Here is a 15232-nt window from a genome sequence, read left to right as displayed (position 1 = left end):
CTGGGACAGCAGATCCATCCAGAGAGGCAGCTGCAGTGCGGCCACCACCAAGAGGTCCACAAATGTTGGCGAGGCCAAACCAGGGCTATCAGGATTACCTTTGCCCTGTCCTGTTTGATCTTTATGAGGATGTTGTGGATTAATGGCACTGGTGGGAAGGCATACATCAGAGAGCCCCAACAGGACTAAGAAGGCGTCTGACAGGGAGCCTCTGTCAAGCCCCCGAATTGAACAGAACACGTGGCATTTCCTTTTCTAATGGGTCACGAACGACTCCACTTGGGTAATTCCCCACCTTTGGAGGATCACTCTGACCACCTTGGCAAGATGACCATTCGTGGCAAGATGAGAAGGTACTGCTGAGGCGATCTGCTAGTACATTCCTGGTCCCTGGAAGGTGTGTGGCCACAAGACGAATGGCATACTGCACACAGAAGACCCAGAACCAGAGAGCTTTCTGGCAAAGGGCTGACAACCTGGCCCCGCCCTGCTTGTTCAGATAAAACATTGCAAGAGTGTTGTCCATCTGGACTTGTACCACCCTGCCCTCCAGGTGGGACCGGAAAGCCAGGCAGACCATGCGAACAGCTTTGAGCTCCCTGACATTTATGTGGAGGGAGCGATCGTCCCATGACCCAGCAGCCTTGTGTGCTGAAGTCACCCAGATAGGCTTCCTAGACCAGGTCTGAGGCATCAGAAACCAGGGTCAGCGATAGGGACAGGGCCACAAAGGGAACTCCCTCCAACAGTGAATTGGGGTTCAACCACCATTAAAGTGACGACCAGATGGAGTCTGGTACTCTGACTACCAGGTCAAGATCATGCCTTGTGGGGATGTAGAGCGATGCCAGCCACGCTTGCAGAGGCTGGAAATGAAGCCAGGCACGACGGACCACATAAGTGCAAGCTGCCATATGGCCTAATAACCTCAGGCAGGTGCAGGCGGTAATGAGCGGGTGGCCCTGTACGAGTCTGACATGGCTTGAAAACAGGTCTCCAAAAGGAAGGCTCAGAAGAGGACAGCCTATAGTAGAGGACAGCCCCTAGGAATTCTATTTATTGCACTGGTATAAGGGTTGATTTCTTTTTGTTTACTAACAGGCCCAGGTTGAGACAGGTGGAGTGCACCAGATCGAGATTCCTCTGCACTAGATCCCACGATCTGCCCTTGATGAGCCAATCATCGAGATAAGGATAGACCTGGACCCCTCAATGTCTCAGATAAGCAGCTCCCAAGGCCATGGATTTTGTGAATACCCGCGGGGCCAATGAGAAACCAAAGGGTAGCGCCGTAAATTGCAAGTGGTGCTAGCCCACCACAAAACTGAGGAACCGTCTGTGTCTGTGAAAGATGGAAATATGAAAATAAGCATCCTTGAGTTTGAGAGCGGCATACCAGTCTCCCAGATCCAGGGAGGGAATGACGGAGGCCAGGGAGACCATGAGTAACTTCAACTTCTTGAGATACACCGGACCCTCATCAGAACACACGTCTATATAACGCTAATTCGGATATAACGTGGTCGTGGCCATGGATCCCAAATTTAAGTACTGTACACTATAATTTTTTTTTTTTTAGTATAGATGCAATAAAACAATCGCTTAGCGCTCTCCTGTTGACTCTAGTACTCCATCAGCTTGAGGAGCGAAAGCACAGTCCACAGGAAAGCATCAGCTGTTCACGTAGCTGAAGTTGCATATCTTAGATCTACCCCGATCTAGTAGTGTAGACAAGCCCTAAGACAACTGCTGTAGGCCTAGAACACCATGCAAATGTAATGTAATAAAAATTTACAGGTATAGTATTGATCTTTAGAAAGATGTCAAAAATGTTGGGCAAAAGGAAAGCTTACTCGGTGCAGGAGAAAATGGACACTATCGAATGACTTAGAAATGGCGAAACCCAGGCAAAGATCAGCCACGATATTGGCATTAATGAGTCCACCTTTCGTGGATGGCTAAAGAATGCTGACAAGCTCGGAACTTACATTCATAACCTGGATGAAAAGCATGGCCTTCAAAGAAAACGAGCCTGTTTAGCAAATGATGCAGATCTTGATTCTGTGGTGTACATTTGGTTTGTGCAAGAACAGCAGAAAGGCATTCCAATCTGTGGTCCGCTTATAGCCATACAAGCAGAAAAATTCGACCGGGAACTTAATGGCGAATTCAGCTATTTTAAGGCGAGTTCAGGTTGTCTATGGCAATTTCAGAAAAGACACAATCTCTCAGATTGCTGTTTCGGGAGAAAAACGCTCTGCTGACAACCATGACGTGCAATTGTATCCTGTGAAGCTGAGGAAAATTTTATAGGCAAAGGGTTACTCGGTGGAACAGGTTTACAATGCAGACGAAACAGGAAATTATAATACAATGTTGCCTGATAAAACCCTGACTGTCAGAACAGATGAACGTAAGAAAGGAGGATATAAACAGGCAAAAGATCACTTTACTTTATTGTTTTGTGTGAACGCAACAGGCAAGCATAAATTAAAACCATTGTGCATTGGAAAGTCTCACATGCCTTGGTGCTTTAAATGTGAATTGCCCACCATTTTCATACAAGAACTCCAAAAATTGCTAGATGACAAGAGAGATTTTTGAACAACGGTTCTTCACCGCATTTGTCCCTTCTGTGCGACAGCATTTGCGGGCAAAACGCTTAGAAGAAAAGGCTGTTCTTTTGCTAGACAACTGTCCAGCACATCGTCCAGCCGAAAGACTCAGAACCCGTGACAGTAAAATATGGGTTGAATACTTACCTAAAAACACAACTTCCAAAATCCAGCCGCTTGATCAAAGTGTTATCGCCATTTTTAAGCAGCACTATCGATGGAACAAATGGACAAATGATAGAAAGCAAGTTGTCTGTCACCGATTTTCTGAAGAAGCTGACTATAAAAAAAACTTTTTACATTGGTGGCGATTCCTGGAATTTATTACGCGCTGAAATGATAAACCGCTATTAGATGGTGGGACTGAGAGAGTCGTTTGGCCACCCGCTCCTGGAAGAAAATGAAGAAAGCAGATCACAGTCTGATGAGGAATTCAACTTTGAGGGATTTACAGAGGAGAAAGTTGAAGAACAGACATGGAGTAGATGGAGGAGCTGTGCCAGCAACTGTCCAGGCTCTGTGTTACTGTTCTGCCACAAAATATCGAGTCCTGGGTAAGAGGCAACAATGAAGCAGAAGAATATTGTCCCATTGCTGAAAGTTTAACAGATGACCAAATACTTCAGGCAGTACAACCAAACAACATTCCAGAAGCTGAAGAATTGGTCTTCGCCGTGGAAGAAGAAGAGGAAGATGAAGTGGACGTCATCTGCAACTATAGCCAGCTTAGAGATTACTTTGAGATGGTTTGAGACGCAAGACGTTGAGCCTGTAAAAATTATGCAGCTACATAGTCTTTTGCAGTCTGCTAAGCGGAAGCAGCACAGCAGCAAGAAGCAGAAGCAACTCAGCGACTTTTTAAAGAAAAACTAGACTAGCTTATTGTAACGTCTACTTTAAATCTCTAATAAAGCAACACTTTTTTTCTCGTTTATTGTTTCCTTCAAGTAGGAGTTTATTTTCTAAGGTTTTCTATACTTTATGGATGTGACATTTACAGTATACAGTTGTCATAAATATAAAGGGAAGGGTAAACCCCTTTAAAATCCCTCCTGGCCAGAGGAAAAATCCTCTCACCTGTAAAGGGTTAAGAAACTAAAGGTAACCTCGCTGGCACCTGACCAAAATGACCAATGAGGAGACAAGATACTTTCAAAAGCTGGGAGGAGGGAGAGAAACAAAGGGTCTGTGTGTCTGTCTATATTCTGTCTTGGCCGGGGACAGACCAGGAATGGAGTCTTAGAACTTTTAGTAAGTAATCTAGCTAGGTATGTGTTAGATTATGATTTCTTTAAATAGCTGAGAAAAGAACTGTGCTGAATAGAATGACTATTTCTGTCTGTGTGTCTTTTTTGTAACTTAAGGTTTTGCCTAGAGGGATTCTCTATGTTTTGAATCTAATTACCCTGTAAGGTATCTACCATTCTGATTTTACAGAGGTGATTCCTTTACTTCTATTTACTTCTATTTCTATTAAAAGTCTTCTTGTAAGAAAACTGAATGCTTTTTCATTGTTCTAAGATCCAAGGGTTTGGGTCTGTGGTCACCTGTGCAAATTGGTGAGGCTTTTTACCAAACCTTTCCCAGGAAGTGGGGTGCAAGGGTTGGGAGGATTTTGGGGGGAAAGGCGTGTCCAAACTACGTTTCCCAGTAAACCCAGTTAGAGTTTGGTGGTGGCAGTGGATATTCCAAGGACAAAGGATAAAATTAATTTGTACCTTGGGGAAGTTTTAACCTAAGCTGGTAAAAGTAAGCTTAGGAGGTTTTCATGCAGGTCCCCACATCTGTACCCTAGAGTTCAGAGTGGGGGAGGAACCTTGACAACAGTCATTTCATTTTAATGCGGTCCCTGCTATAACGCTGTACTTGGCATGGATCCCAAATCCCGCCTTCTAGCGAGGGTCCGGTGTATTTGTTGAGTTGCTGCAGGTCCAGAATGGGTCTTAGGCCCCCTTTTGCTTTCAGGATTAGAAAGTAGCAGGAATAGAACCCTTTTCCACCTCATTTCCCGAGGGACCTCTCCACCATCCCCAGCTGCAGAAGATTTTCGACCTCCTGAATGAGGAGTTGCTCATGAGAAGGGTCCCTGAAGAGGGACGGGGAACAGGAATGGGAGGGAGGGTATAGCCAAGAATTGCAGGGTGTAGCCCAGATCTATTATTCCTAAATCCAGCAGTCTGATGTGACTTGCAACCAGGCCAGATGGAAGAGACGTAAACAGTCGAGAAAGGGGTAAGGTGGATCCATATTAATTGGGGTGTTGCTCTTGAGTGCACCATCAAAACAAGCACTTCTGGCCCACCAGGTGTTCTGCAGGGCCAGGCTGAGCTAGTGAGCAGGAGATGGATGGACAGCGACGACTGAAACTTGTGTTTCTGTCCCTTCTCCTAGCGGAGCCCTGCTAAGATGGCCAAGGCCTGGGAGGTGGGGGAAGCCTGAATTGTTTCCTCGCCAACTGTGGCATATGCATGCCCAGCAAACAGAGGGTGGCCAGTGGGGCTTTAAGCCCATGCAGCCTCACATTCGTCTGTTCTACAAAGAGTTCATTCCCAACAGATGGGAGGTCCTGAATGGAGGACTGCATCTCCTGGGACAGGCCCGCGTTTGAAGTCATGAATTGCGCCTCAATCATGGCCAATGCGACCACCTTGGCCGCCGAGTCAACTGCGTCCCAGGCCATCTGGAGGGAACATCTGGCCGCTGTCGTGCCCTCCTCTACTAGAGCTACAAACTCTCGGGACAAATCCAGGAGCACAGAATCCTTAAGTTTCCTGAGGGAGTCACACAGATTAAAGTTATATCTCCCCGCTACCACCTGGTGGTTTGCCACCCTGAATTGAAGGCTGGCCGTTGAATAAATCTTCCTCCCCAAAAGGTTCAGTCTTTTGACTTCTTTATTCTTTGGGGTAGAACTGGTTTGCCTCTGCCTGTCCTTCTCATTGGCCGCAGACAACCAGCGTACCTGGGGGCGGATGGGTATATAAGTATTAAAACCCCTTGGCCAAGACAAAATACTTCTTTTCAGCCTTTATGGAGGTGGGAGGGATGGAGGACGGAATTTGGCAGAAGGCTTTAGCTATTTTTAGGACACACTCATGTACTGGCAGCGCAACTTGAGAGGGGGCTGCTGCAGAGAGCATATCAAACAAGGTGTTCGACTGCTCCGACATCTCCACCTCCAAGCTCAAGCTCATGACCACCCTTCGGAACAGAGCTTGATACTCTTTGAAATTATCAGGTGGATTAGCGCGAGATGGTCCAGCCACTGCCTCATCAGGCGACGAAGAGGATGACTGAACCACCAGGGGAGGGCCTGGAACATCATTCCCCATGGAGGAAGGGACTTTAGGGATGGGTATTCACTCCTTTCCCCCAGTGTCCTATTCCGCTCCGTGCACCGAGCCCAGTGCCATAGGCTGTTTTTCTGAAGTGGCCACTGAAGAGTGGTGAGAGAGGGGCATCAGCAACTGGCATGCCCAACGCATTCCAGTAAGACCACTGACCCAGCTGCCAGGTCAGCATCGTGAAGGCTGATGCGGTCTCTGATGCCCAAGCGGGCCACTACTGCCTCAGCAAGGAGCTGAACTCCTGATCTGACCCGGAGGAATCCCCTTCCAAAGACCATGGAGGGGCCGTCGATGCCGGAGTTTGATGTCTAACTGTCGCCGTAGGTGAGCAGTGCATAGGAACGTATTCCTGGGGATCAGTGCTGGGAACAGGAAGATTGGTACTGCCCCAGAGATCTGGGAGACGGGGATCTGTGCCATGGAGTTGGTGGATGTGAGGTCGATTGGTGCCAGATGTACAGTGTCCAACATCTCCCTCTGAGCAACTTGTGTCTAGTTGATGGAGATCGCAAACGCGGTGCCAGCCAACCAGAGCCCTCCACTGCAGAGACAGGGAACTCCGCCTCAGCTTCAAGGACCGATGGCATTCACCAGCCCTCTGGGGGGCTCTTATAGTTGGCTTGCCCCTGTAGGGAGCCTTCGCCGGATCCAACGTCATGGAGGCTCCATGGCAGCCTATTAGTGAGTCTCTGTCCCCTGCCACTCCCAGGAGTCAGCGGCAGATCTCTGGGGGACCTAGTGGGTCCAATCAGAGAGGCACCCTATTTGACTCTGGTGTGGGTGGTGGCCCGAATTAGGTCCTTTGCCTGATGTCACTTCCCCCTTTTTCCTCGGGCCGGGGAGTCCTGTTTTTTTGACCCCTTCTGGGCCTCGGCGAGGGGAAGCGGTGCCGGGCCAATCCCGGTGCCAGGGGTGCACTACGAACTAAGGACTACATGCTGGGCATAGAGTCTTGCTGGTAGGGCTCAGACGCTGGGTGAAGTGCAGCCTCTAAGCCTCAAACAAATATCACAATCCTTCTGGGTTCTTGGACCAAAGTTTTTACAAATCTGACACCTGACCTTTAAATGTAATTCCCCCAAGCACTTCAGACAGCTGCTATGGGGGTCACTCACAGGCAGAGGCCTGTGGCAGGCAGAACAGGGGTTAAAACACAGAGACCGGGGCATGCCACACCTGGGACGAAGTCCCCGCTGGGACTAACTCCCTAACTACACTACTTAACAACTACTTATTAAGTAACTGTAAACAAACTATTTACAGGGCACTGAGAAACGAAGTACAGGAAGAACCGCTATCCTCTTGCTAGGCAAGGGGAAGGCGCACCGACCAACCATAACAGGTGGTAAGAAGGAACTGAGAGGGTGTAGGGTGGCGGTGCCTGATATGCCAACACATGACCACGGCACTCCAGAGGGTGCCAGAGCCGATCCTACGGATACCACAAAGGCAAAAACCTCTGACAACTGTACACATGGGCATGCACACACCTAGAATGGAACCGACATGAGTAAGCACTCAAAGAAGAATGTTCATTACAAAAAATGTAATCAAGTATTTGGATGAGAATCCATGTTGCATGGCTAGAAAAAGACAGAGATTTGCGCAGGCCAGGAGGGAGAGAAGGGGATGAGGGAAAAAATAGTTCAAAATACAGAAAAAAAAAGTCTTCTGAAGCTTTGGACTGGCTACACAGCACCAGTTTTTATAAATACTTTAGTATCACTGCCTGGTTAGAACATTAAGAAAATCTCTTCCAACCTTGACTTCTGAAGTTAGTTCTTCCAAAGCCCACATATAACACAAACTTAATAGTGTTTACAATAGCATTTTATTTTGGATATTTTACTGAAATTAATTCTGTTCAAAAACATTAGCTAGTGTAATTTCTATTTCTTTATATCTGCAGTCATTTAGTGGGTGAAGTGGGGCTTCTGTGTGGGATCATTAGAAAGCCTAGAAACTAAGGGCTTGTCTACACTACCACTTACTTTCATATAATTTACATTGCTCAGAGGTGTGAATAATCCATACCCCTGAGCGACAGAAATTACACCTAAGCACCGGTGTAGACAGCACTATGTCAGAGGGAGAGCTTCTCCTGCTGACATAACTACCACCTCTCATGGAGATGGAGTTATTATGGCGACGGGAGAGCTCTCTCCAGTTGGCCTAGAGTATCTTCACCGGATGTACTACAACAGCACAGCTGAGCTACCATAGCACTTCTAGTGTAGACTAGCCCTAAGCCTTCCAATTATGCCAAGTTCCTGCTAACAGTCCAATTGGTTCCAGATATATAAACACACACACACACGTCATCTGATCATTTAAAAAAAGTTGGATGGTTTACTTCAGACCTTTCCATGAGGTCCAAAGCCATAACCCAATTTTTAAGTATCTTGTCTGCTAGCGGCTAATATTCAAATTGCTATAATGGTGCGTGTGCAGCCAAGAACAAAAGTGAAGCGCAGCGTGTGCGCTCATATAACCATGTACAAAATTAGAGTGTGAGACAGAGTCACACTGTGTCCCTCACCTCTGATGCCCCAGAAACTGCTCAGACCCACTTTCATCTTGCATGCAGGCTGTATTTTATTCTAAAACCTGTCCACTAACAGTAGTACAGTGCAACACCACAGTTTTAAGCTCTACTTCTTTCAGCCTGCATTGACTAGGGCCCTAGGAGGAAAGGCAGTCTCCCTCTCTCTAGGGAGCTCCTTCATTCCAGGCTCAGCTAGCCCTGTCCTCCTCTCTCTGAAACATTTCCTTAAGGCTTTTTTTCAGGATGGTGAGCTGAGGGCTAATTAGTTTCTTACTCCCCACACTCTCCTTCTGATTAGTTAATGACTCAATCAGCCATTATCAGGGGTTGGGGGACACTAATTGAGGTTATGTTGATCAGAGTGCTGACCCACATGTCAGATCTCAGCACTCAGTCACAACAGATACAGAGAGTATTTTGAAAGTGGCAGCACAAAAGCTGACCTGCACCATATAGAAGGAACACAGGACACTGACTAAAAAAATTCATGTAGTTATGATTTCTAATATTTTTGTTGATTAGCCTGAGACAAAATAGGAAATTTCAGCTTTGCCAACACAACTATAATATAAAGGGTGGGGAAGTCTAAAAACTGAGAACTAAGTTGTAATTTAATGAACATCTTACCTAAATCAATCATTTTTTATGAGAGTTTTTAATTTTAACATTAAGATTTGGAGCAGACAGTTTTATGTACATCTGCCTAAAGTCCTCTTGGGTTTCATGAACATAAACCAAATGATAAAGTTTGTCCAAAGGTCACTGAGGGTAGGGTTTCTACAAACTCCAAAATCCAAGCCAACTCACTAGTTTCATAATGAAGCTAGAACATTTAACCGTATTTTCTCACACACCCTCTCGTGCCAAAGAAATCTAGAAACATCCTGGCTTGTTGCCATTTTCTTACATGGTTTGGCATGCAAATCTCTCTCCTCCCACATTATTGAAGCAGTTAGTTAGCTTACCACATCTTCCTGACTTTACAGGTAGCTGACAAGGAAAGGCTAACATTACTTGCCTCCCCAACATAAACAGAATCTCTTCAGCATAGAGGTCTGTGAAGTACTCCTGCTTGTCTAACTGCTGTAATTACCCTCTTCCAGCATATGAAGCAAGCAATGCTCAAGAATACACTACTGGAGCAGTCTATTATTTTGACCAATAGCCCAACAAAAGACAACTTACAATGATTTATTAAATTATTCTCAAAAAATCACATTATAGGTGTACAGATATTTGCAGTTCTTCATTACTGACTAATGGGAACTCCCTAAAACAGTGATACACTCTGCTACATCTCTGCTCCAGAATGATTTTATGGGCAGTAATTGCAATAGAACAAGCAATTGTATTTACAGTCCCCTACCTGCTGTTAAGTGGAAAGACAGTCCACCCTCTCCCCTGAATACATTCTCTGAATATGAGGCAAAGGTAGTTTTCACCATCCCCTCAAAAGTTCACAGATGGAGAAAGACCCAGCCAATCAATAGAGTTGGCTGGTCCCTCTAGATGGTACTATGACTCCCTCTCAGTTGGCTGCCTGCAACTATACGATGTTCTTTGCTAAGCAGTCAGGCCTCTGACCCCAAAGATGAGCAATTCAACAGCATGAGTGGCTGCATGGTTCAGTATAAGCACGGGACTTACCATCGAAGTGACTGATCTGTCATCTTCTTCATAATTTACTACTGGAGGTGGCTCTTTCCCATCATTCTCCTGAACTTTTTGTTCTAGAAGTTCTTTCTGGGCTGACAATTTTGCCTCAGTGCATCTTAATTGCTGAACTGTTTGCTTGAGTTCCTCCAGTGCTTGTTTCTGGCTCAGCAAAAGCACAATGCTGAAGAGAAAAAGGAGAAGCACAAATTAAAGACTGATTATTTTAAAATGAGTTTTTCTTATCAAAACAATATTGGGGAAAACATTTTTGTAATTGGTAATTTGGTTTCCCTTTTCTACCTTTCCCACCCACTTATCTCAACTGGAGGATACCCAAGTTACTGCTTCTTTGAAAAACAGGAAGAGATCTCACTTATGTTAACTGCTCTAAGTCCTTCAATGCATGAACAAGTCAAATATCAGAAAGCTTTCAAAACCAGGAGGAGAATAAAAACAAAGTGCAGCAAGCTTATATGTTGTCGCCTCCCCTTCTTTCTCAAAGGAACTACACAGTTAGTAAAAACAGTTTTCTTTAAACTTTTCCATTAGTAAAATGGAATTGAGGAAATGCCTGTTCTTTTTTCATCCTTTAAAATTCACCAAATCAAGTACATTATTTCTAGTCTTGAGCAGCATACAGAGAAAAAAGGCATACTCAATTATGGAAATCCTAGAATGTGCATTCTAAATTTAGGCAAGTACCAAAGATTTTATTATCCCTTTTTCTGAAATGTCTTCATTTTGTGTGAGCTGGGCTCAGGTGACACAAAGACGTATGTACATGGGAGAAGGAAAATCCTGAGGGAGGGTTGTTTTGGTTTTGTATTTAAGATTTTAAGATCCCTGGATAGAGATTTTAATCTATGTTTCTACAGTATTTAGTATGTAATTAATAAATAATAAAAAACACATATAATAAGAAAAGAGGTGAAAACACTGAATTTAAAGCCGTGTAGATAAAACAACACTATTTTAACTCTTCAGACATTCTGTTAAGAGCCTGTGATTAAAATAAAAAATAGTAAGAAGGATTCACCCAGGTTCACTAGAAGTGCAAGCATCTCATTAGCTAATTGTGTGGAATTTAGCTAACTGGAAATTATCTAATTAGCATAGTGAAAAATAACGGAAAAGGCAAACTTCTAAAGCTTTTGGTATTTTTTCAATAGTATTTAATGCATTAAGAAGAAGATGACTGCCTTCAGCCCTCTCAAAGCTCATACTAACTTATGTGTTCATTGTTTTATTCATTAAGATATTATTTAAGCTATTATGCACCAGTTCACTCTTATTGGAAAGTAATGGTATCCACCTGTCATGGGGTCAATTAAATCTTGACTGAGGGTGGAAACAATGGGGTGGGGGGTAAGAGGAACTAAGTGCAACCCCAATTCTATTTATCAGTTCTTATAACTTCAGTTTCAAGATAGAGGCTAGAAGCTCGATAATCAGAGCTGGAAAAAAGTTTAATCATAGAATCATAGAAGATTAGGGTTGGAAGAAACCTCAGGAGGTCATCTAGTCCAATCCCCTCCTCAAAGCAGGATCAACACCAACTAAATCATCCCAGTCAGGGCTTTGTCAATCAAGGCCTTAAAAAACCGCTAAGGATGGAGATTCCATCACCTCCCTAGTTAACCCATTCCAGTGCTTCACCACCCTCCTAGTGAAATACTGTTTCCTAATATCCAACCTAGACCTTCCCCACTGCAACTTGAGACCATTGCTCCTTGTTCTGTCATCTGCCACCACTGAGAACAGCCAAGCTCCATCCTCCTTGGAACCCCCCTTCAGGTAGTTGAAGGCTGCTATCAAATCCACCCTCACTCTTCTCTTCTGCAGACTAAACAAGCCCAGTTCCCTCAGCCTCTCCTCATAAGTCATGTGCTCCAGTCCCCTTATCATTTTCGTTGCCCTCCGCTGGACTCTCTCCAATTTGTCCACATCCTTTCTGTAGTGGGGGGCACAAACCTGGATGCAATACTCCAGATGTGGCCTGACCAGTGCCAAATAGAGGGGAATAATTACTTCGATCTGCTGGCAATGTTCCTACTAATGCAGCCTAATATGCTGTTAGCCTTTTGGGCAACAAGGACACACTGCTGACTCATATCCAACTTCTCATCCACTGCAATCCTGTAACCACTGTAATGTAAGCTGATGACTCCATTCAGCATAACACACAAAAACTGTGATTTTTTTGTAACACATAGAGGATCAGCAGCCAGAGCATATAACTGGGTCACCCACGTCACAGACTTTTTGGCCACCAAAAAGGCTACCTTTACAGACAGATGTAACAAAGAAGTGGTGGCCATCAGCTTCAAACATGGATCCATGAGTGTAGATTGTGACACTCTATACTTTGTGGGAGCATTCTGTAACCTCCTTATTCCTTATTTATATATAATTGAGATATTGCATATTAAACAGGCCATGTGAGGTATCAGGGGGAAAGATTATGATCTACTGAAAGTCACTGTTTTATCAAAATATGTATATCATGAATGCATATGAAGTTATGAGAATTGTGTTGTATGGTGTCACTAAAATATGCTGTGGGTTTGGGAAGCTCCCAGATACTAGCTCTCCAGACAATGCCAAGGAAAATAACCAATGCCCGGGCAGGTGTCAAACAACCCATCAACAGCCACTGTTCAGCAAGGAAGCTACAATTCAATGACTCACCTGCATAAGGCCACACCAGGGAAATTACTCAACCTTGCCTGGGGACTCAGCAATGCCCACCAGACATGCCTGGACTTGTGTTCTCCAAACACGTGGGGCTGAGGGTATAAAACAGAACTCAGAGGTTCCATGCTTAGCCTTTTCTCCTGTCCCCACCTGTGCTGCAAGCAACAGACACACTCAGAAAAAGACTGAAGACTCCAACAGGAGACTGGCCCAAGGGTGAAACCTGTGCACTATGAACTGCAATATCCAGTGGGGTGAGAAAAACTGCTTAATCTAGATGTTGCCCAGTCTAATAGGGTTGAGACTTTAGACTGCGTGCTTATATTTTATTTTATTTTGCTAATCACTCTGATTTTTTGCCTATCATTTATAAACACTTAAAATCTATCTTTTGTAGTCAACAGATTTGTTTAACTGTTTATCTTTACCAGTGAGTCTGCCTGAAGTGTGTGGTAAATCTGCTCAGGTTTGTAAAGGCTGGTGTATATCCACTTTCCATTGATGAAGTGGTGAACCAATTAATAAATATGCACTGCTCATCCTGAACAGAGCAAGACGGTATATTCCTGAGGTACAAGGCTGGGAGCTGGAGGGATTTGGCTGGTGCCTTTCTCTGTGTGATTCATGAGTGGCTCTGAGAGCATTCATGCAATCCAGCTGGGTGTGGGGCTCCACATATAGTTGTGCTGAGTGATCACAGCACCTGGAGGAGTTTGCTGCTTGTCACGACATTGTGAGAGACAGCCCAGGCTGGAGAGTTAAGGGGGCAAAGCAGTCCCAGGCTGCGCCCTGGGGATCCTGTCACATAGACAGTACCAAATTCAAGTCCCATGGGAGAATGGGATCTCTTATATAAGGGTACAGTCTGTCCACACCTGAAATAATTTAATGGTTTTAGGATTAGAAAACATGTATCTACCACAGATTGGTGGGTGGAATATGGAGATAGCTGCCAGGTAAACGCTGACAGAATTTACAGAGAGATCTTGATGTTTCCAGTGAAGCAAATAATCCAGGATATGCTGGATAGAAGACAGGATCAGAAAAATAAACTTCTACTGAGACCAGTTGGACACTCTTCCACTTCATCAGGTAAGCATATTTAGTGGATAACTTCCTACTGTTTATAAGAATGTTTTGCACATCCACAGAACACTCAGCCTCTTGAGATGTTAACCATTGAGCGTCCACACCTTATGACGAAGGGTGCATGGGTTGGGATGCATCTTCCAACTGTGGTTCTGTGATAGGTCAGGTTCCTGAGGTTGCGATATTCAACTTGATAGAAATTTAGCAGACTGAAGAACCAATACTGACAACGCTAGGCTGGCTTTATGAGGATCATGAGAGTTCAGTCCTGCTTGAGCTTGCATAACACTTTGTGGGGCACAGGAATAGAAGAATAGACATATAGCACCTTTGCTTTCCATGAGAGAAGGAAAGAATTTGTTAAGAAGCCCAGACCGTGCCACGCCCTACAAGAAAACAAGTTGCATTTTCTGTTCAAATAATGAACAGGTCTATCTCTGGGACCCTCTAAGACTGAAGGATGAATCTCTCAACCTCTGGTTTGAAAGACCATTTGTGGTCTTTCCTGAATGTTCAGCTTAGAAAATCTGCCAAGCTATTCTGAACACCAGGAAGTTGGGGGACTATGAGATATACTGCACTGCTGATACAAAAGTCCTATAGATCTATCACTTCTTGACAGAGATGATCAGATCTGGCATCTCCCTCTCTGTTCACGCACAACATCGCCACAATATCGTCTGTGAGGATTTGTAAGGTAGCCTCCTTGATATGAAGGATGAACACCTGACACTCCAGACAAATTGCCTGCCAACTCTGATACATTTATGTGTAGGGTGAGATCTTGATCCATCCACAGACCTTGGGTATGCAGGCTCCCTAAGTGAGCCTCTCAACCAAGATATGAAGCATCCATAATTATAGTTGTGGACAGAGAGGAAAAGGGAACTCCCATACACATGATGGTAGGATCCTTCCACCAATCTAGTGAGGTTACGACTTCTGTAGGTATGCGAATCAGCATGTCCAACAGATGATGAGATGAGGAATAAACTGACTTCGTCCAGCCCTGCAACATTCTGAGGTGAAGTCTGGCATGCTGGTTCATGTACATGCAGGAAGCCATCTGCCCCAAAAGTCTTAAACAGCTTCTTACTATTGTGGGCAGAGGGGCTTTTAAGCGACACACAAATATATAGTATTATCTAGAACCTGGCTTGTGGCAAGAATATTCTGGCCAATGTAGAGTCGAGGATCACCACTATAAATGCTGTTCTCTGAACTGGAAGGAAAAAAAACAACAATTTGTCCTCACTAATCAATGGGCTCAGTTACTGGAAAAGGGA

The 15232-nt window shown here is 44.6% G+C and overlaps 1 protein-coding gene across 16 annotated transcripts in view; it reads right to left on the bottom strand.

Annotated features, from left to right (window-relative positions):
• The window catches only part of FER (FER tyrosine kinase), a 429890-nt gene that overhangs the window by 290600 nt on the left and 124058 nt on the right, over positions 1–15232 (bottom strand). For all 16 annotated transcript variants that reach the window (XR_012158994.1, XM_073344644.1, XM_073344641.1 and 13 more), the window contains one exon: positions 10155–10344. Coding sequence is in view for 15 of the 16 variants with exons in the window: in XM_073344644.1 (XP_073200745.1) it covers positions 10155–10344 (190 nt within the window). In the remaining variant the exon portion in view is untranslated. The remainder of the gene's footprint in view (positions 1–10154; positions 10345–15232) is intronic.

Source organism: Lepidochelys kempii, chromosome 5 (assembly GCF_965140265.1).
Source record: "Lepidochelys kempii isolate rLepKem1 chromosome 5, rLepKem1.hap2, whole genome shotgun sequence".
NCBI lineage: Eukaryota > Metazoa > Chordata > Testudines > Cheloniidae > Lepidochelys > Lepidochelys kempii.
The sequence above is the reverse complement of the archived record's forward strand: the minus strand, read 5'-3'. Positions and strand labels throughout refer to the sequence as shown.